General features: G+C 33.2%; 1 protein-coding gene across 2 annotated transcripts; it reads right to left on the reverse strand.

Moving 5' to 3' along the window:
• Positions 1-8,921: 8,921 nt before the first annotated feature.
• On the reverse strand, positions 8,922-11,075 carry LOC137722100 (uncharacterized). 2 transcript variants are annotated; one of them, XM_068461082.2, is made up of 5 exons: positions 10,422-11,075; positions 10,215-10,291; positions 9,981-10,017; positions 9,740-9,851; positions 8,922-9,626 (listed from the first exon to the last, which is right to left on the reverse strand). In XM_068461082.2, exons 1-5 carry the CDS (start codon positions 10,696-10,698, stop codon positions 9,140-9,142), a joined length of 990 nt encoding a protein of 329 aa, XP_068317183.1. In that variant the 5' UTR covers positions 10,699-11,075; the 3' UTR covers positions 8,922-9,139. The 2 variants fall into 2 exon arrangements, with proteins under 2 accessions (XP_068317183.1, XP_088548140.1); XM_088692014.1 differs by having other exon boundaries at positions 10,215-10,294; positions 10,422-10,827.
• Positions 11,076-18,332: the final 7,257 nt, after the last annotated feature.

Consider the following 18,332-nt stretch of genomic DNA (forward strand, 5'->3'; position numbering starts at 1 on the left):
CAACAAATTGACTTGCGAATATGGTGAAAGTACGAGAGGACCACGTACGCTTGCAATTTGCTACATGGATTCCACAACGTGTACCGGCCATAATTTGCAGAACTCATTCCAAATTCGATTGATATTCCATCAAGATCATGTCTTTGGAATAACAGTGATGTTGGAATATAAATGTACCTCAAGGGATAAGAATTTTTTGGTTCGGGGCCATTGTGAACCTCATTTATTAACTAATAAAAAAACTGTTGTGTTATCTGTTACATCAGTTAATATTAAAAGTTACATGAAATCTATTACCGATCAACAATACTCGGTACTTAGTCAATATTTAATCGATATTTGATTAACCTCAATGAAGTTAGTCTAAGTGTAAATTGGTATTACATTGCAGACAATCAATCTTCATACACGTACAGACATACGAAGAAACATTGCTGCCACTTCTGCTTACTGAATCTCAGTTCAATCTGGGTAGCCACTTTGCTGATGTTCTCGAACTCGTTCTTATGGGTCTGGGCTGGTTTTTGGGCTTTTTATTTTTATTTTTTTCTCTTTCCCAGTAATATTTTAGTTAATGAGTGCATCAACAGAGAAGTTGGACACATCAGCAGAGATAGTATTCAATCGGGCTATATCCGTCATAGGTTCTCTTCTGGACTGAGCCCGTTAACATATCATAGTGTATATATTTATTTTGAGGTTACTTAGCTAAAAACCAATTAAAACTCTTTTTTCTTTCTTTTTTTTTTTTGAACAAATGATATTATCTAATCTAAGGGAGGGGGAATGGATTTAGCCTCACAATGGACTGACAATAATGTGGTTTATTTTTGCTTTTGGCGAGAATCAAACCTAAGATCCCTTACTTACAAGTGAAGAGGAATACCAGTAGATCATAGTGTCAATTAAAACTTTATTAGCCATATGTCAATAGCCTATTTTTGTTTTGAACCTTATGAAGAATATATTTTTATTTATTAAGCATATATCAATAATGAATGCCATATGAACTTTAGCCTATTATAAATAGTTAGAACATGAGTGCCTTCTCTCTTTTTCTCTCTGAAATTAGAAAAATCTATTACTGGCATGAGGGTATGTTACAACTGCTGTATTGAGCTGTTTTGGTATTTCATTTGGATGCTGCGGATCTTCCCACGATAGAGTTACTGACAGATTGGTCCTCTTGGTGGTATCTGTCTCATCTCCAGATTTTTTATATTTTTTATTTTTTGCAACATGGTACCATGTGCTAGGACTAGGCGTAGGAGCTGTAAATGGAGAAGGAATTCAGGTTGTTCCAAAAAAAAAAAACAATTGTTGCTTGGATTGCTGATATGGAAACAATTTGTTCGAAGCAGGGGGAATAATGATCTTGATATAAGAGTTGATAGATTGTTGGATTGCCGTCTGTCACCAGGGTTTGACTTCAGACTTGCATCTATACAAAGGCACAAATTACAGACGAAGTTCCAAAAGGGCTTCACCGTCTCATACTCTTAAGCTGTATACTTCAGAAGGCTAGTAGAAGAGTATTAATAAGGGTTGTAACAGAAAGCAAACAAATGTGGATTAAAATGCATCATATACCTCCTTAGTTGAGTCATCTGGGTTCCAACAATGGTATGCCTTGCAGCTGCAATAAGCCCTTACTACTATTCATTGATGAATTGGGGCAATTTTTGTAGAGTTTGGGTTTCATTTTTTTGTTCCAACCATATATACTTGATATCCAAGCATATGGTCGAGTGGAAGTATTAAATGATGTGTCACTATGCGATGTGTTTGATTTAGTGACATGTGACATCATCTTGTGCATTGAATTAGTACAGTTATATGTGTATAAGTAGTTTGTTTGTATAAGTAGCTTATAAGCTATGTGTTGTAACGAACAATCATTCAATCAATAGCGAAAAAGCACATTCATCTTCTTTATTTTCCTCTTCAGTTCTCTCTCTCTCGTTCATCTTTCTCAATTCTCATCGTTCTTTGATTTTCTTTTCAATGTGGTTAATTAGAGATGCTTCCTACGAAAGTATTTACAAACCACCCCTAAGTGATGTTAAGTCCATTAACGTACATTAGGCTGGTTTAGAGGGGACATGACATAGTATAGACAGTAGACGTACTTATTGGCATATAGTTGCGAGCTTGATGTGTGATTAGATTGTAGCCAAACATTGTGTCAAAACCTGCTTATCTGCACGGCAATCTGATGGTAGTATAGTACATTTCATGCATTCTCTTTCTGTCGGCAGATTCGTCAGCTCGATTCCTCATTTTTCACATCCAGACATGGTAATATTACCTCAACCACCAAGTACTGGACCAACTAATCAATGAACAAATGAAACGCAACATGAACCAGTCTCTTAAATTCCTAGAGCCAAAGGAAATTAATTTACCCCTTAAGTTTTATTCAGCATGGCAAGTGCTCCATTATTATCACCTTCATTGGCTCCCAACAATTCTGAAAACGATGAACCTCTCCCCTCCATCGGTGACTCAAGGTTTGGTCTCCACGGGGAGATTATGATGCTGGTTCTGATCCTGCTATTTGCCACCTTGGTCATTGCTCTCTTACTCTTCCTCTACACAAGGGGTACTTTTCCTGGTCGTTAACATCATGCCGATCATGGATCCAATTTGATAGATGCTTATAGCTTGCCATAGCAATGGGTGTGGCAGAAATGTTTGTTTCCATCTTCTGATATGGCAGGGAACAAGTTCAGAATAATTTAAAGATGAAATTTTAGCAAGTTATTGGTTCGGTTAGTTGAATATCAAATTACGAACAAACAAGACTACAAAATAATAAGAAAATTATTAAACAAACAAAAATGTCGAAACGGTTACAAAATCTCAAGAGGTTACATCGTGACTAACTTATTCCACAGAGCTACGAAACATTATATTTATAGCGAACAAACCTAACCTAAATATTAACAGTCTAGGCCCAAACTAAACTTATAAGAAAACCCAAACAATATAATACCTAAAATACTAATATATTCCAATCAAACTCATGTCAGTATACAACATGGGTTTGCAAACAAGCTTGACTGAACTTGACTTGATTTGACTTGACTTGACTGGCAAACTAGTTCTTGCTGGCAAACTGATTATGGCTGGCAAACTGATTCTGATTCAAACTGGCTAGTGTTGAGAGTATGAAAAGAACTCATATCTAAACAAACGAAATTTCCATATCTCAATTGTAGCTACGAACGAATAAAAATAAAGTACTATTACTCGAGTGATCACAGATCTAAGCATTCAAATGACGATTACAAAACAATTCCAAACAGACCAACAACTCTTGTGGATCTCAAAGACATCAAACCAAAAATGGCGGCAAACAGCCCCATATTTTCTCTTTGCCCGTGTGGGCCAAAAAGCCTCCCAACTTTTTATTTCCTTTTTCTCTTTTTTTTCTTTTTTTTTTCTTCCTTGTTTTTTCCTTTTTCTTTTGTTCTCTCTTTCCTTTTTCCTTTCTTCCTCACAAAAAAAAAAAAAAATAATAATCAACACAGCAAAAGCAACACTGGTAAGCGGGTCGCGGTGCCATTTCAGCAGCTGGTACGGTGCAGGTTGTCAAGTGAAGCGGCGCAGACGATTCCTCAGAACCTGGAAGCAGATTCCGATAGTGGTAGTTGGTGGTGCGGAACAGCAACGGCGGATTTATCAGATCTGATTTGCAGGTGTTCAAGTGGATTCAAACTCGATCCAAGTGGTTCTCGGGTCGGAGCTTCGTCAAAACGTGCAATAATTGAACGCCACGTGATCCACGGATATTAAAAATAAAAAAAAATTAAACATTAAACATTAAAAAATTACAAAAAACAGAAGAAAAAAATAAGAAAATTCTTCTTCCTCAAACCCCCGACCCCCCCTTCTCCATCCCTTCCCTCCATCCCCTCCACCCCCTTCGTCTTCTCCATCCCCTCCACCCGATCCACTCCTCTTCACCTTCTCCCTCTCTCTGCGACTCCAGGGCGTCCAATCCGCCTTCGTCGGCGCGAGCACAGCCGCCACGTGGCCAGGAAGAGGAAGAGGTTCCTGAAGCTCGTAGGAGCTCTAATTTCTATGGTCAAAATGGTCTCTGATTCGGCCGAGACGATTGGTGTTGTCTCTGGGGATTTGAAGGAATTTCTGCGTTCTGATTCGGACGAAATGCCCCAAAGTTTAAAGCAAATTTCAAAAATTGCCAGGCCGGAGGAGTTCTCTGTGTCACTGAGTAGGATTACAGAGGGTATGACAGTTGGGATGATTCGAGGGTGTAAATTGGAGGTGAAGAATGAGAGTGAAACGGGGAAGGGTTTGGAGAATTCGAGCTTTTCGGATAGGGTTTTCGAGAAGGTTTTCTCTACGGCTGTAACTGGGTTCGTTTCAGTTGTGGTTGGAAGCTTTGCTAAGAATTTGGTTATGGGATTTTACTCTGATGAGCAATCGGGTGAGAATTCGAGTGTGGATCGGCGCCAACGAAGGGAGGGGTGTCAGGGGTTTGAGGAAGAAGACTATTTTTTTTTTTTTTTTTTTTGTAATTTTGTAAGTTTTTAATGTTTATTTATTTATTTTTTTAATACGTCACGTTCAGTTATTGTTCACATGAGCACCACGTTATAAATTAACGGGAGACTTAACAGCCAGACTAACAGATGTATGAGATTGTTCCAAAATTAACACTTTAGATATGATTTTGGGACCAAAAAACCTTTATGTACTAAATGTTGAAAATTACGAAACTTGACGGTAGTAAACGGAGATTTACCCTTATATTTATAACAAACAAACGTAACTCTAATACTAACAGGTTAGGTCCAAACTAAACTTATAAGAAAACCCAAATGATATAATACCTAAAATATTAATATATTCCAACACTTTTATGCCCATCTTGATTTGATTGTAAAATTATATTCTTATCCTTAAGTGTTGCCACTATATATTTTTACCAATATACTGCTATTTAAGTTTAAGTTAGTTATTGATTAATATTTCTGTTGGTCCAAATATTATTGGTTGCAACAAACTTGCAACTTAATTGGTTAAAAATATTTATTCTGCATGCGGAGTTTTAAGTTTGAATCATTTCTCTAATATTGCATAAACAAATAATGGTTTGGGCCTAGATCGACCACAGCTTGCTAGATATTGATCATCATGACTGCTTGATGTTGATCGTCTTAACTGCTTGAATTGATATAGATGTCGATCAATGGTATTTTTTTTCGTTTTTTTTTTTTAAAAGAAAAAGGACCATCTGGTAACTTATTACGGCAATCCACACTTCTTGATACTAATATAATGTCGACCAATGAAGCATGTCAAGCTGGGTCATTTGATATTCATGAACCAGATTGAAGGGGGTGTTGAATTTTTTGGTTTAATTTATAGTTTTATTCTCTACAACATGAGTTGTAGGGGGTGTTGAAAAAAAAAATAATGAAATTCTATTTACTTAGAGATTTTGTTTTAGGTTATATTTTTTAAGATCTAAGTTCCCTTATCCTCAAGGAATTAAGTTTTACTAATTCAAATGGCCTTGTATCTTGTTCTATAAACTTTATTGAGAAGAATATGTAAAGCTCTGAAGTAGTATTCCAAAAGATTGTGAGATTATTAAAGAATTTTGATATTTGACCTTAAACCTTTATTTTTAACTTAACATTGTTTCGTAATATGTTTCTTACGTCTATCTTGATACATACTGATAAAAACATGAATTTAAGATGTTTATTAACAAGTCAATTTCCATTTAACATGATTTACACTTGGGCCTAAAGTATTAAGATAAGTAATGGACTGGACAATTAGTGTTGTTTTATTATTTAATTAGCAAAAGCCCAAAGCACGGTTGGTTTAACAGTAATCGTCAGCCAAAATCCGACATAATTTTTTCGGTCGTGGAAAAAACACTATATTAGGAAATGTGTAGCGTATTTGGTAATATTATTATTTCTTTTTGGAAGAAAAAATGTTCTTTGACCAAAGTAATCTTACCATTCAATTGATAACTACGCGTTATGAATTCAAATAATAGAGCGTATAGTACATTTTTGCGGGTAGACCTGTCACTGCAAAAGTATAGTTTTGGAAAATAAAAAATGCACTTTTCATATATTCATAGATACATATCTTTGTTTAGATACGTATCTAAGCAAAGTCCATTGTGTTAGGTATAACACAATTCCTTGCAAGTTTATTGTATAAAAGCAGTCTAGGCAGACCTTGAAGAGCTATTCTCCAAGAGATCAATGTACATATACATTCCTTCTCATTTTATTTTGATTTTAGCTTATAAATTAGAATTGTATACTTGTAAATTTCTTTCACGTTGTCTGTGCAGCTAAACAGAAATCTTCTCATATATTAACTACGCATACATGGGCTTCTCCCAACAAGCAGCTAAGACTTCTGCAGGGCATCATTCCGTCAGCGATTCACCTTCTTCACTTGATGATAAGTCTTCTCACATGGAAATGACTCCAGCTGCTACTCAACAAATTCAGGGAAATGATATCTGTACATCTTTCTTCTTTCTTTAACTTCTTTGTTTATATGTCTTTTAATTTCAGTTTGGTTCATTTAGTTCAAATATAAAAAGTGAATATGAATATGTACAGAATAAAAAAATTGTGCATTGAATTCACTTCCTCAAATTTAAACGTCAAATATGTTTTTATTGACTTGGTCGAAAAGACATCGTAACACCACCTGTTTTTTCAAGTCTTCTGTTTCGCGTTTTAAAAAAGGTTAGGTCAAAATGAAGACTTTTGTCACTGTCGATGGAGTCCACGACCACCAGTACCCAATTGAAATCAACCACTGATTAATTAATCTATTTATTTCGTAACATATTCACTAATTCAAGTATCCCTTGCGTGGACTGGAACGGTTTAGACTTTGAGAACGAATATGGCTGCGGAATAAGTGACTAATAAACTATGCTATGCTAAATTTTTACAGTGTTGATTGGTGGTGTATAATTAAGAATCCAAAATTTCATATCAGCTACAAATTAAAGATTAGAGAGATTAGTCGACGTATTTAAAGTATAATATACAATATATCTGTCAACTTCAGTCTCATTTTCTCTTAATTACTTTTGTCTATGCATTAATCCTAACATTGATCACTTGATGGTGTGTTTGTGTGTGTGTGTGTGTGTGGCTGCATTATCCTTAATTTTCATTTCAAAAAACATCTTCAGTAATTAATATATGGGGAAGTTCATCGTTTTTTGCCCCAACTCTCATTTAAATTGGTTAACCATAGTATGAATGACCATCAAAACTCACCTTCGTGTAAGAGAATTGGAAAATAAAATAATAATTCAGAGAAAGCACATGTAGTTAAATATTTTAGTGGATAGGGTTTTGGGTTTCTACCCCTGTGTTCTGGGTTCGAAACTCTTCCCTTTTTCAATTATTGTAATATTTTTGAACTCTCTTTTCACCTTAATAATAGTAAATGAAAAACATAATAATTCAGAGGACACGAGACTTTTATAAAATCAAATGTACCAATATTTTAGATAATTAAACATACCAATATAATCAAACGTACCTCTAATAAAGTTGTAGAAAAAAAATGTTGATTCAAATTCTTAAGGGATTTGTTATTAGCACTCCAAAAATTTCATTCTACACTCCAAACTTTATATATTATGAAAGAAAAATATATTTGTGAGGAACGTAGAATGAGATTTTTGGAGTGCCAATAACACTTCTCATTCTTAAAAGGAATAGATGTTTAATCAACAAAATTGAAAACTCCTAAAAAATTATGGTCTAACTCAGGCTAGGAATAAACTCGACATTATAACAAATTGAAAATTTTCTAGTTCCATCGTAAGAAAATTGTCTATGCATAATAATGGTTATCACTAAATTAAAAAATATGCAATATCACAAATAAAAATTTAAAGGCAATTTAACATTTGTCTAAAGTTGTATGGAATAATGGTTTATTTTTTAGAGTTAACGTGTCTTTGAATTTGCATGCACATAATAATTAACTCATCAATATAGACAGATGTTGATGAAGCCAAAACATTTCTATCATTTTCAGTTTCTTTCTACATCTTGGAAATTGACAATTATTTATTTTTACTACATTGAAAGAATCCGAACCTATCCTTATCCTATCCCATCAACTTACCCTCCCTCAACACTTCGACTAAATCCAAGGGCTTGAACTTTTTCTTAATTTGTGTTGTTTTTAACCCTTGCATGTGAACGGGTTTAGCAGCTGAGTTCCAATAAATATAAGAAAAAAGTGCACAAACAAAATCTTTTACTCAGACTAAAAAGATTTACATAATTAAATGACCAGACTTTCAAAGTGTTTCAGTGTATTATCTTCTCTCAGTTTTCATCTACTATATATTGTGACAAACATGAGCCGATGAGTAAATTGTGACTTACGCAAACCTCATTTCGTTATTAGTTCACTAGTTCACTATACTTGAACTGATATTAAATTACTAGCATATATTTATCTAGTTCAGAATTATGAAAAAAAAAAATGTCAAAATAATGAATCCTACTCTAGACTGAAAAAACGAGTAAAGTTTCCTCCATATATTCCCCACGGTCCATGGTATTTGGATCATTAATTTGCATGTCTACCTAATACTTTATTATGTACTAATTCTAATTACTTGCAACCATTTTTATGAGACAAAGCACGCATTAATGCACAGGTGGGAGTAATCATATTGGTTAGAACATATGTATTCATCTCATGCGCATTTAAATTTGAATTCCTTTTTTTACAATTTAGATTAGTTTTAAAATTGGATATAGCTTGTACAAAATAAAAGCATGCATCAACCAATGGAACATTAATTGGTGACTGGTCTACCCAAATTCTAACCGATACGTTGTTCATGCTAAGCCATCTATATAGAAAAGAAACAAGAAACAAAGAACAAGTGTGGCTACTAATTTCAATGTATGAAATTAAGTTCTACAATAAGATAGAAACTCGCAATAAAATGCAATATATATTACTTAATATATTTATCCTGAGCAAGTACCTCAAAATCTCACTTAGAATTGTCTTATTCATATAGTCAGATCCAGAGTACTTGCCCAGCTCTAGTCTCTATAGCTCCCCTCTTTTTCAATCAACTTCATTCCTTCAACCTCCTGAGCTTTGAGGACGTGGGAGGTGAGTACAAACACAGAGACAGATTACTATCAACTTCATGAGTATGATCCTCATCATTCTTCTTTGATGTTAGCCTGAGAGACAGATCCAAATCAAGATCATCGCAATCCGAAGCCTTTCTTTTCAACATCTTCGACTGATCTTGTACTAGATTCTTGCTTATAGTGTCGGAATCTCGATAAGGGCCACGGTTGGTGTTGAAACTTGTGATGAGTTCCTTTGGTTTCAAGAACTCACGGATATTATGGAGCTGGCATTCTTCTTTCAGTGTACGAGTAATCCAAGATGATTGTGGATGATGATCACCAAATGAACAACTTGTCAGATAATTGCAAGAATTATTACCAGTACTACTAGTGCTCCAGTTGCCTTGAAATCCAGTGCTACTTCTCGAAAACCTTGGATTTTCAAGCGCGGTCCAGGAATTCGTATCGCCGTATGATCCATATCTTGGGAAATTCAAGAAAAAAAGAATCTTTTGTGAAATTCGATTCATGAAAATAGTAAATTAAGTTAAGGGAAATGTTAATTAATTTGAATAATATGTTACTTTATAATTAACCTGAAGCTGGTAGAGTGGCTTCGGTTATATCCTTGAAGCATGGGGAGTTGGCTGAGGTTATAAATATTTTTATCTCCGCATTCAACAAGATGACCTTGATGATCCGCTAGTACTGTCAAAATAAAGGTCATAAATTTTGTATGAAAATTAACAACATTAATTGGGGATTATTAGTACCCAATGAAAACCCTAATTTATCTTAATCAATAGGAGAATCCAAGATTGCAAATCTTGTACACACCTTGCCCTGTGTCGTCGATCTTCTTGCTTCTGTACATCTGATTAAGGAAAATATTAAGAAAATAAATCTTTTCAGAAAATTCACAAGTTATTTTTGTTTTTGTTTTGGAAACTTCAAAAGTTATTTCTGTTTTTGTTTTGTTTTTGGAACGAGCTAATTAATTGCTTAATTTCAACAATTAATGAACAAATTAATTAATTAGAGTTTTTCAAAGACTTTCTAAATCCCACTAACCTGTAAATGGCTCTTGACATGTGCAATATTTAGTCCCTTAATGTTCATCAGTTGAAGAACCAACTTTGGTGTAGCTCCTGCTTCAAAAATCATCACCCAAAACCGATATTAGACATGAATTTAACTAATCCCTAAAATTGAATTCGGATGAAATACTGAAATTTAAGCATAAATGAAGGGTGTATGATAGAGAGGTAATTAACTCACTATCTTGACCGCCAAGCCTCTCCACGGCGTGGATGAAACGAAGATGAAGATCCGGTGTCCATCGGAGCCTAGGCATCTTGGATCTAACATAAGGTCTAACTGATGTCTTCTTTTGATCACTCTCTTCAACTGTGCTGTTGCTTGAGCTTCCTCCGTTGTTTTTCGGCTTACTATTTTCTCCATTGCTATAATTCTCTCCGCTTTCGCTTCCGTCCTCATTCTGTTTATCCGAGGGACTTGTCTTTGAGCACTCAGAGCCTCCCTGGCTCCCCATCATAGCTTGATTAATCTCTGCTAGCTAGTGAAACTCGATCGAGACCAGAATAAGGATTGAGTAATTTTGTGGATTATAGTTAAGGGAACTAAAGGAGATAATTAGGGATTAGAGCCTTCAGTAGGTTGATCGATTGAGAAGACGATGAGGATGAACTTTTCATGGTCTGGCTTGCAGCAGCTGCTGTCCCTATTCTTTTTTCTTCTTCTTCAGTGTCACATGCTCAGACAGAGAGAAGTAGAATTATTTACAACAAAAGAGACATCGAAATAACAAGACAGAATCAGCTCAGCTCTATTACAATACAAGAAGTGTGCGAAACCCTAGATCATGACAAAAGATAGAGAAACTAGCCTCTCTCTTTCCTCGATCTCTATCTCATCTCTCTCTGTGTGGGGATAGGTTAACGATATTTTATTCACATATATGGCAAATAGGTAATATATCATGCATGCGTATACATGCATGTATGGATGTCATGCAATGCAAGAAATAACAATATTTCTTATGTGGAATATTTTCTATCCCAGCTATAGCGTGCTCCTTCATTTTATATATATTAATCAAATTCCAACACGGGATAACTTGGTAATTACAATGCGTACCCCAATCAAATGGGTATATATGTAGTATGTCTTAATTTAAACAATGAGAGAAAAAAAATGATGTCATTAACATGAAAAAATGGGTATAGGGTTAGTCTACGACGCCTTTAAAAAATATAAAAGGAAGTTGCTGCTATCGTTTAATTTGAATAGTAATTTTGTAATGTAATTATATTCATGCATAACATATTATTTTAATAGTGTAATATGACATCCATAACATAAAAACTAATTTGTTATAGTAATAACAATGTCGTTAATAACAATAACATTATCAATATCCTATAACATTAGACAGTAAACTTTTACGATAATACATAGCGCAATCATACCTTTCTTTTTATGCAAACATTGAATGCTAACATCAATATTGTTAAAGGTGAGTAGGAAGCCCAAAAGCGAATAACGATTATGGGTAATTAAATGATCCTCTGATAACTTGGATTAATACTGAGAAGACATTTATAGTGTAACAATCAGCGCATGTAACTTGGTAGTGTAATAAACATTATCATTATGTAACTCACTTTTATTATATAATTTGTGCTATCAATTAACATAACTCTTTTTGTCAGTTAAATAGGATAAAATTAATTTCATATCCCTTTTAAGTTAAATAAGTTGAATAAACAAATTTAACTTCAGGACTTGGCTACAATTATATGTGTTTAATACAATCACTATCTCGACAATCAAATGATAATTATATTAAATACATATAAGTATTGTTGCAAAATCCTCAAATTCAAGTATTGTTTAGTAATATATAGCTAACAATACACCCTATTATATTTACCCTTCCACATCCCTTTTCTTTTTGTAAGTAATATTTCTCTCCTACCACATGCTTCACATGTCCGGTTGCCCTAGTTCTATTAAAACAAAGGGTACTATTTTTTGTTTCTTTTTTGAGTACCGTATATTAGACAAGGAGGTTACTAGGTTTTATTATCTTAGCAAACAAGGAGTGTTTTAATATTTTCAGTAAGACTAAGAAATTGGTCTTTATATTGATAAATATATCATAGTTCGAGTTGAACTTAAATATAAAAAAAAACTTTTAATTGGTCTTTTAGTGTACGTAGAGTTCATTCTGATTCGCTGTTAGCAAGTGTTGAAAAAAATAATAGTAGTTAAATAATACTATTGATATAAAATTCAAAACTTTTAACAAGTTTGACAATCTAAGGCATTTTATCCAAATGATTTTGAGATTGGCATAACTCTTCACTTTGGTTACTGAAATTTAAAATCGATAATAAAGTGGTCCCTAAGATTTAAAATCTATAGAATTGATCATTTCGTTAAAAAATTCAGTTAAATAAAGAGGAAATGACAAAAAAATATAATACATTATGCTATAGTTTAGGGGCGCAAGTGAACGTTTACCACAATTTTTGACACACGTTTTTGTAGGGCTCACTCTGTAATGTATTTTAACAATTTGAATCGTCTATATATCTGTAGAACCTCATTCCTAGATCATCCTTACCAAAAAAAATTAGACATTCATAAAATAGGACAAATGCAAAAAAATTGACACATATCATTACTTATATCCATTTCATGTACATAAATTCAGTTTTAAGTTTAACTACTATAGAGACATCGATTGTAATTAGATTGGATAAGACTACCCTCTCAATCCATATGTGATTCATAAAATAGGAACTACCAGTTTCACTCCAAAACATGTTCACTACGTTACATTATTTTCCTCTTATATATATATATATATATATATATATATATATGTTTTTATAAAGACTAGGTGCATGATAATTTCAGAGTATGAATAACAACTCTCGTAAAACAATTATCCCAAAAATCTTCTCTATTTTTTTTTTTTTGTTTTTTTTTTTTGATAAAAATGATAGTGTTGTAGTCATTTAGGAAAATACCAAAAGAAATCTCAACCATAGTAGAAGAGCTAAAGTGATTTTTCTCTTTTGGGGCACTACAAGACAACATGTCATCTACTTTAGTCGATGACCATGGTAAATTACAATACAGCACGGCCATTGCCCGTAGTGTATCAAGATGTTGTAAAAGCTAGGGTCCTTTGGGATGATTGCTTTACAGGAAGAATATATCAATCATTTAATGGGGTAAAACTCTCAAGCTGGTTGATGCATGTGTTTCAGCTGGCTGTTGCTGAATGCAGATCTAACTCCATCAAAAAGATAATATCCACCATGTATATAGGTCTGTATGTATATATTCGCCTTCCGTCGGGAATCACGGGGATTGTTCTTCCTTGAGATTTGGCCCTTTTTCATATGCCACCTACGTCACCTTTCTATATTTCCACACTGGCACTGTCTTCTTAATTAATTATTTCCAAAAAAATAATCTAAACAATTTTTTTAAAATGAAAAATACAAGAAAATAGTACTATATGTTGCTGCTGTTATATTCACATCAAGGGTCCTATATACGAAAGAGTTCGCACCTTTTTTCATCTCATATTTTCATACATGCTGAGTAATTTTATGATGGTCACGTGATGTTATTATTTTATTCAAAATTTAATACGTAGGTTTTTCTTCACTAATAAGTCTTAGAAGTAAAACATTCAACTTTGATACTCACTTTTATTGTAACATGTGTAATGTACACCGTGTGACTTGTGTTCTCACTACTAATAAAAACTTCTTATATAAAATACGTAGAATAAAAAAGAATGAAATGAAACGTAGAAATTAAGCATGCTAGAAATTTCTGGGACATTGGTTGGGGGCTGGAATTGAATTGAAGTTTCAAGTCATTTTCTCTCTTGCATGCATGATTTTATATCATCAAAGTCTATGCTTTTAGGTTTGTAAGAGAACTTTTTCATTCCTCCCACGTGTATATATCTGTAGGCCGTGAATATTGAGGGTCGTCAACAAGATAAGGCGCAGCAAGTCATCCCTTTTCTTTCTAGTCACGGGGTTCTTGCACCTAGCTATTTATGTAACCGTGGCATGTCAAACTTTATATTTCTCATGGAATAATCATCACTAAGTAACCTTTTGGTTAGTAAAGTGTGCTAGCTAGCTGTGTATATATGTTCTATAGCCAATTATATCTCTTACAAACATCATATTCGTAAACAATTAATTTTTGATCTAATAGTATTTCTCTTCTTTGCAAACTTAAAAAAAAAAAAAAAAACACGGGTTTCACTCCTCTGTTTGAGCATAGAGTATGCCGTGTAGATTCTATTTACTTTTTTTCTTTTTTCTTTTTATCAGAAAGATTCTATTTTTCTAAAGTAGAAAAGGTTGTGGTTGGTAAAAATATTTTCTTGTAAGATAACCACGAATATCATATTGAACCACTGTTTATAAGTGAATTCTTATCTAAAGTTTGATTCAAATTGAGAGTTTGGTAACACATATGACTGCCCAAAATTAATACGTATCTGTTGACAAAAGAATATATATTCTCCTAGGGGAGGATCTATTAAGGTGCAGAAGGGTTCAGTTGATCCTTCTAACTTTGACAAACCTCCGTAGAAGGCTTAAGTGTTGCCCCTTTAAAGCTTAAAATTGCCCTTGAGATATTGCCCTATAGCTGCTCGATGAAATGTCTCAATGAACATTAGGTAAGGCAGGGCAGGGCATTGTGTGCAGCTCCTTTGCTGTTGATTCAAAGTCTCTTTTGATGCTGATGCGCAGCTTTGCACGCAACAAAACCAGATCATTTTCTATAATTTTTTAATAATAAGACCTGGCCACTTTAAAAAAAAAAAAAAAAAACTTAAGTTTCTAGTCTAGACATATCTAATACTCAAATCTATAAAATTCTAACTTTTACCAAATTTCATATCTTTTAAAATTTCAATATCTTTTTTTTTTTGTATTGATAATGAAGCTATAATACAACATTTTCAAATATGAAGTCAATCGGGTCCTGATCAATTGTCGCTTGTAATAAACAATTGTAGTTTGTAATGTTATTTATTTCATGAATTATGAATTATAGAAATATATATGATTTAATTTTTAAAGACTATTTATTTGTAAAAGAAATGTTTGTGAATTTTTACATATGACCTCCAAACAATTTTTCCTTCAATCCACCACTGCTCTAGTTGATTGATTGCAAGGACTTGATAAGATTAGCAACAGTATTACTGAAGCACCCATATATGAAAGAACTAATTAACAAGTTAAGAAAGAAAATATGTCAAAGGCTCCAATCACACCCCATAAAGTTTAAGCCCTAAATATTCAAAGCACACCATAGCTTGCTAGAGAAGGGGACAGACACCATACAGCAAAAGATGGACAGAAACGAAAGCCCTACTGAATACAAAAAGATTCACTCCAACACTTAGCCTGTGAGGTCAACGCCCAACAGTTCCTCTGTCGCTTTTTCTTCGCATTCATACGTATTTTATGCCAATAGTTTAATCTGCATGAGAATACGTGAGCCTATTAATGCGGATCTAACCCATTATTTGAGAATGAGGATGTCTGTCTTCTTCTAGGGTCTCTCTGCTCCTTCAGTCTTCACACATATTTTATTATTATTTTAGTCACATTAGTAGCTAGGACATCAGTGCCCGCATCTCTGTAATATTGTAATGCATGCAAGGTCTGCATTCCATGCAAACTGGCCTTTAATTTAAATATATGTATGATCGATATCGACGATGGCATCTAAATAATTTTAAGTTTTTCAAAGAAGTTTCACAACTGCTCCAAAGTTTATCGGTAGGTGGGGTGGTATTTCCATCTGTATTATTAAAACAAAATTGGTGCATTCATATGGAGACCTTGAAAATTTCATAATAAATAAAACTGGTGAGGAAGTTGGACCCTTGAATAAAGTAGTATCAATCTTTTCATGAAGGTCCAGCGATTCATTCCCATATATCACTCAATTATAAGTGAAAAATTATGAATTCTTATATTGGTCGCATTTGGGGTCTTGAAGGCTCAAATATACTTATCCTATTAGAGAAGTAACACCAAAATGATGAATTTAAAAGTTTTAATTGTTCAACCAATATATATGTAGGGAAATTATTTTGATCAGTTTAAAAATTGGAATTAGTAAAACTTACTCTATATATATGCAGTATAAATTTTATTTATATATATACATGTGTGTGTTTATTTTCACACATATTTATACTTGATAAAGATAATACACTTTAATTTGAATTATTAAGCACATTTCTTATTTTAATATAGTATCCAAAGTACAAGAAAGCTACTTTATACTACTACCCTTGATATTTTTCATCACATGTAAATGAGATGTCATAAGTCTAAATCACATTAAATAACGAGATCGATACCAATTTATCGCCTCACACTTAATGTAAATATATTATTGCATAAAAGATTGACAATCAAGAAAAGAATAACTTTAACATTTAGTTGGACGATATCAGTATAAGTATTGCATTAATTTTACGACATCATTTTAAATATCAGTACCCTTTTTAATAAATTTACATTATAATCATTAAAGTTTATATACTTCTTGAGTCCTGGTTCTACATAATAATGACGAGATTATAAGATATTGTTTATTACACCATGAACGTCTTGTTACAATATAGATTTAAGTTATTTAGTGGACGTCACAACTTATCGTCATTCACTTTTAGGCTTACTACCTTCATAATCCAAATGGTGTTACTATATGACGTTAATAAGCAATGTATGAATTATCAGAAAGGTAGGCTACACTAGTGTGATGTTACATAGTTGACATAATTTTAGTTAATTGCTCAAAATGACATTGTTATTACTAACATATGCCTACACACATTGTGTGTGTGAACATTTTTTTTAATTTTTTTATTTTTAAATAGGAAGGAGAGAGGGAGAGAAAGAGAACATGGGAGTGGGAAGGGGGAAGAGAGGTTTTTGTTTTTTATTTTTTAGTATTAGATATATGTTAAAATCACCTGTAGGTAAGGTTTAAATATAAAACAACAAATTTTGGTTTGTGAAATTACATTACTGCCCATAATTTTGTTGTTGTGATAAAAGACTAAATAGTCTTTTCACCATCTTTTTGTTGACAAAGAGGGTTTTGTTAATAGGTAGTTTAGATTATAACAAGGTTGGGTTTTATGTTGTGGACTTCATATTATACTATCAAGGTGTGAGGATGCGAAGGTAAAAGAGTTCCACATCAATAAAAGGAAAACCTTGCAAAGGTTTATAAGAAGTTGGACTACTCCCATATTTATTGCTAATTGGTTTTATGGTGGGACTTTAACTTTTTCATATATAGTACCAGAGCATGTTGGCCCACATGTGAAGTCGAAAGCCACACATACTCCACGTCACTCAATTCGTGTTGTCCACGTTTTTGGCTTGAAAATTCGTCACATGTGAAAGGACGTGTGAGGATGTGAAAGTAAAAGAGTCTCATATCGGTGAAAGGAAAATCTTTGCAAAGGCTTATAAGAGGTTGGGCTACTCCTCATATTGCCAATTGGTTTTATAATTGTATCAGTCCAACCTCTCCAAGGAAAATCTTTGCAAGGGATTATATATAAGAGGGGTTGGGCTACTCTTTATATTGCTAATTGATTTTGTAATAATATTAGCTCAACCTCTTAAAAAAACCTATTGACTATATGGAGAGTAGCTCATACCTTATAAGCTCTTACAATGTTTGTTTTTTTTTTTTTTTTTTTTTTTTTTAAATTTTTTTTTTTTACCAATATGTGACTGTTTTTACATAATATGTAAGATCTTATGCATGGACATATATGCATTACAAAAACATTGTTGGATTAAATACTTAACCCCTTCTCTTAAAAGACATCGTAGCCTAACCCTACTGGAAATCCAAAATCTGCTAGCATACTAAAATAAGAGTACCAATAAACTAGAACGGCTAATTGGTGAAAAAAAAAAGTTACATTTTGAAAACTGCGGTAAGCTTATATGTGTTGAAGAATGTCATCCCGCGTACGAAACCTGACAGAATATATTACCCCTTGTAACTGAATAGTTTTACTATAATAACAATGAGGTCTTTTGTGATAAAATTTAACACGTATCTCAAGCATTG

Source organism: Pyrus communis, chromosome 4 (genome assembly GCF_041283825.1).
Source record: "Pyrus communis isolate YQ-2024b chromosome 4, ASM4128382v1, whole genome shotgun sequence".
Classification (NCBI taxonomy): domain Eukaryota; kingdom Viridiplantae; phylum Streptophyta; class Magnoliopsida; order Rosales; family Rosaceae; genus Pyrus; species Pyrus communis.

Bases quoted from the DNA above. Each gene is read 5' to 3' on its own strand.
- LOC137722100 (XM_088692014.1), bottom strand. From the start codon at position 10,698: ATGATGGGGAGCCAGGGAGGCTCTGAGTGCTCAAAGACAAGTCCCTCG. The intron at 10,295-10,421 runs GTGAGTTAATTA...TGATTTTTGAAG, and splicing joins GAGGCTTGGCGGTCAAGATA to CAGGAGCTACACCAAAGTTG. The intron at 9,627-9,739 runs GTTAATTATAAA...GAATTTCCCAAG, and splicing joins AGCCACTCTACCAGCTTCAG to ATATGGATCATACGGCGATA.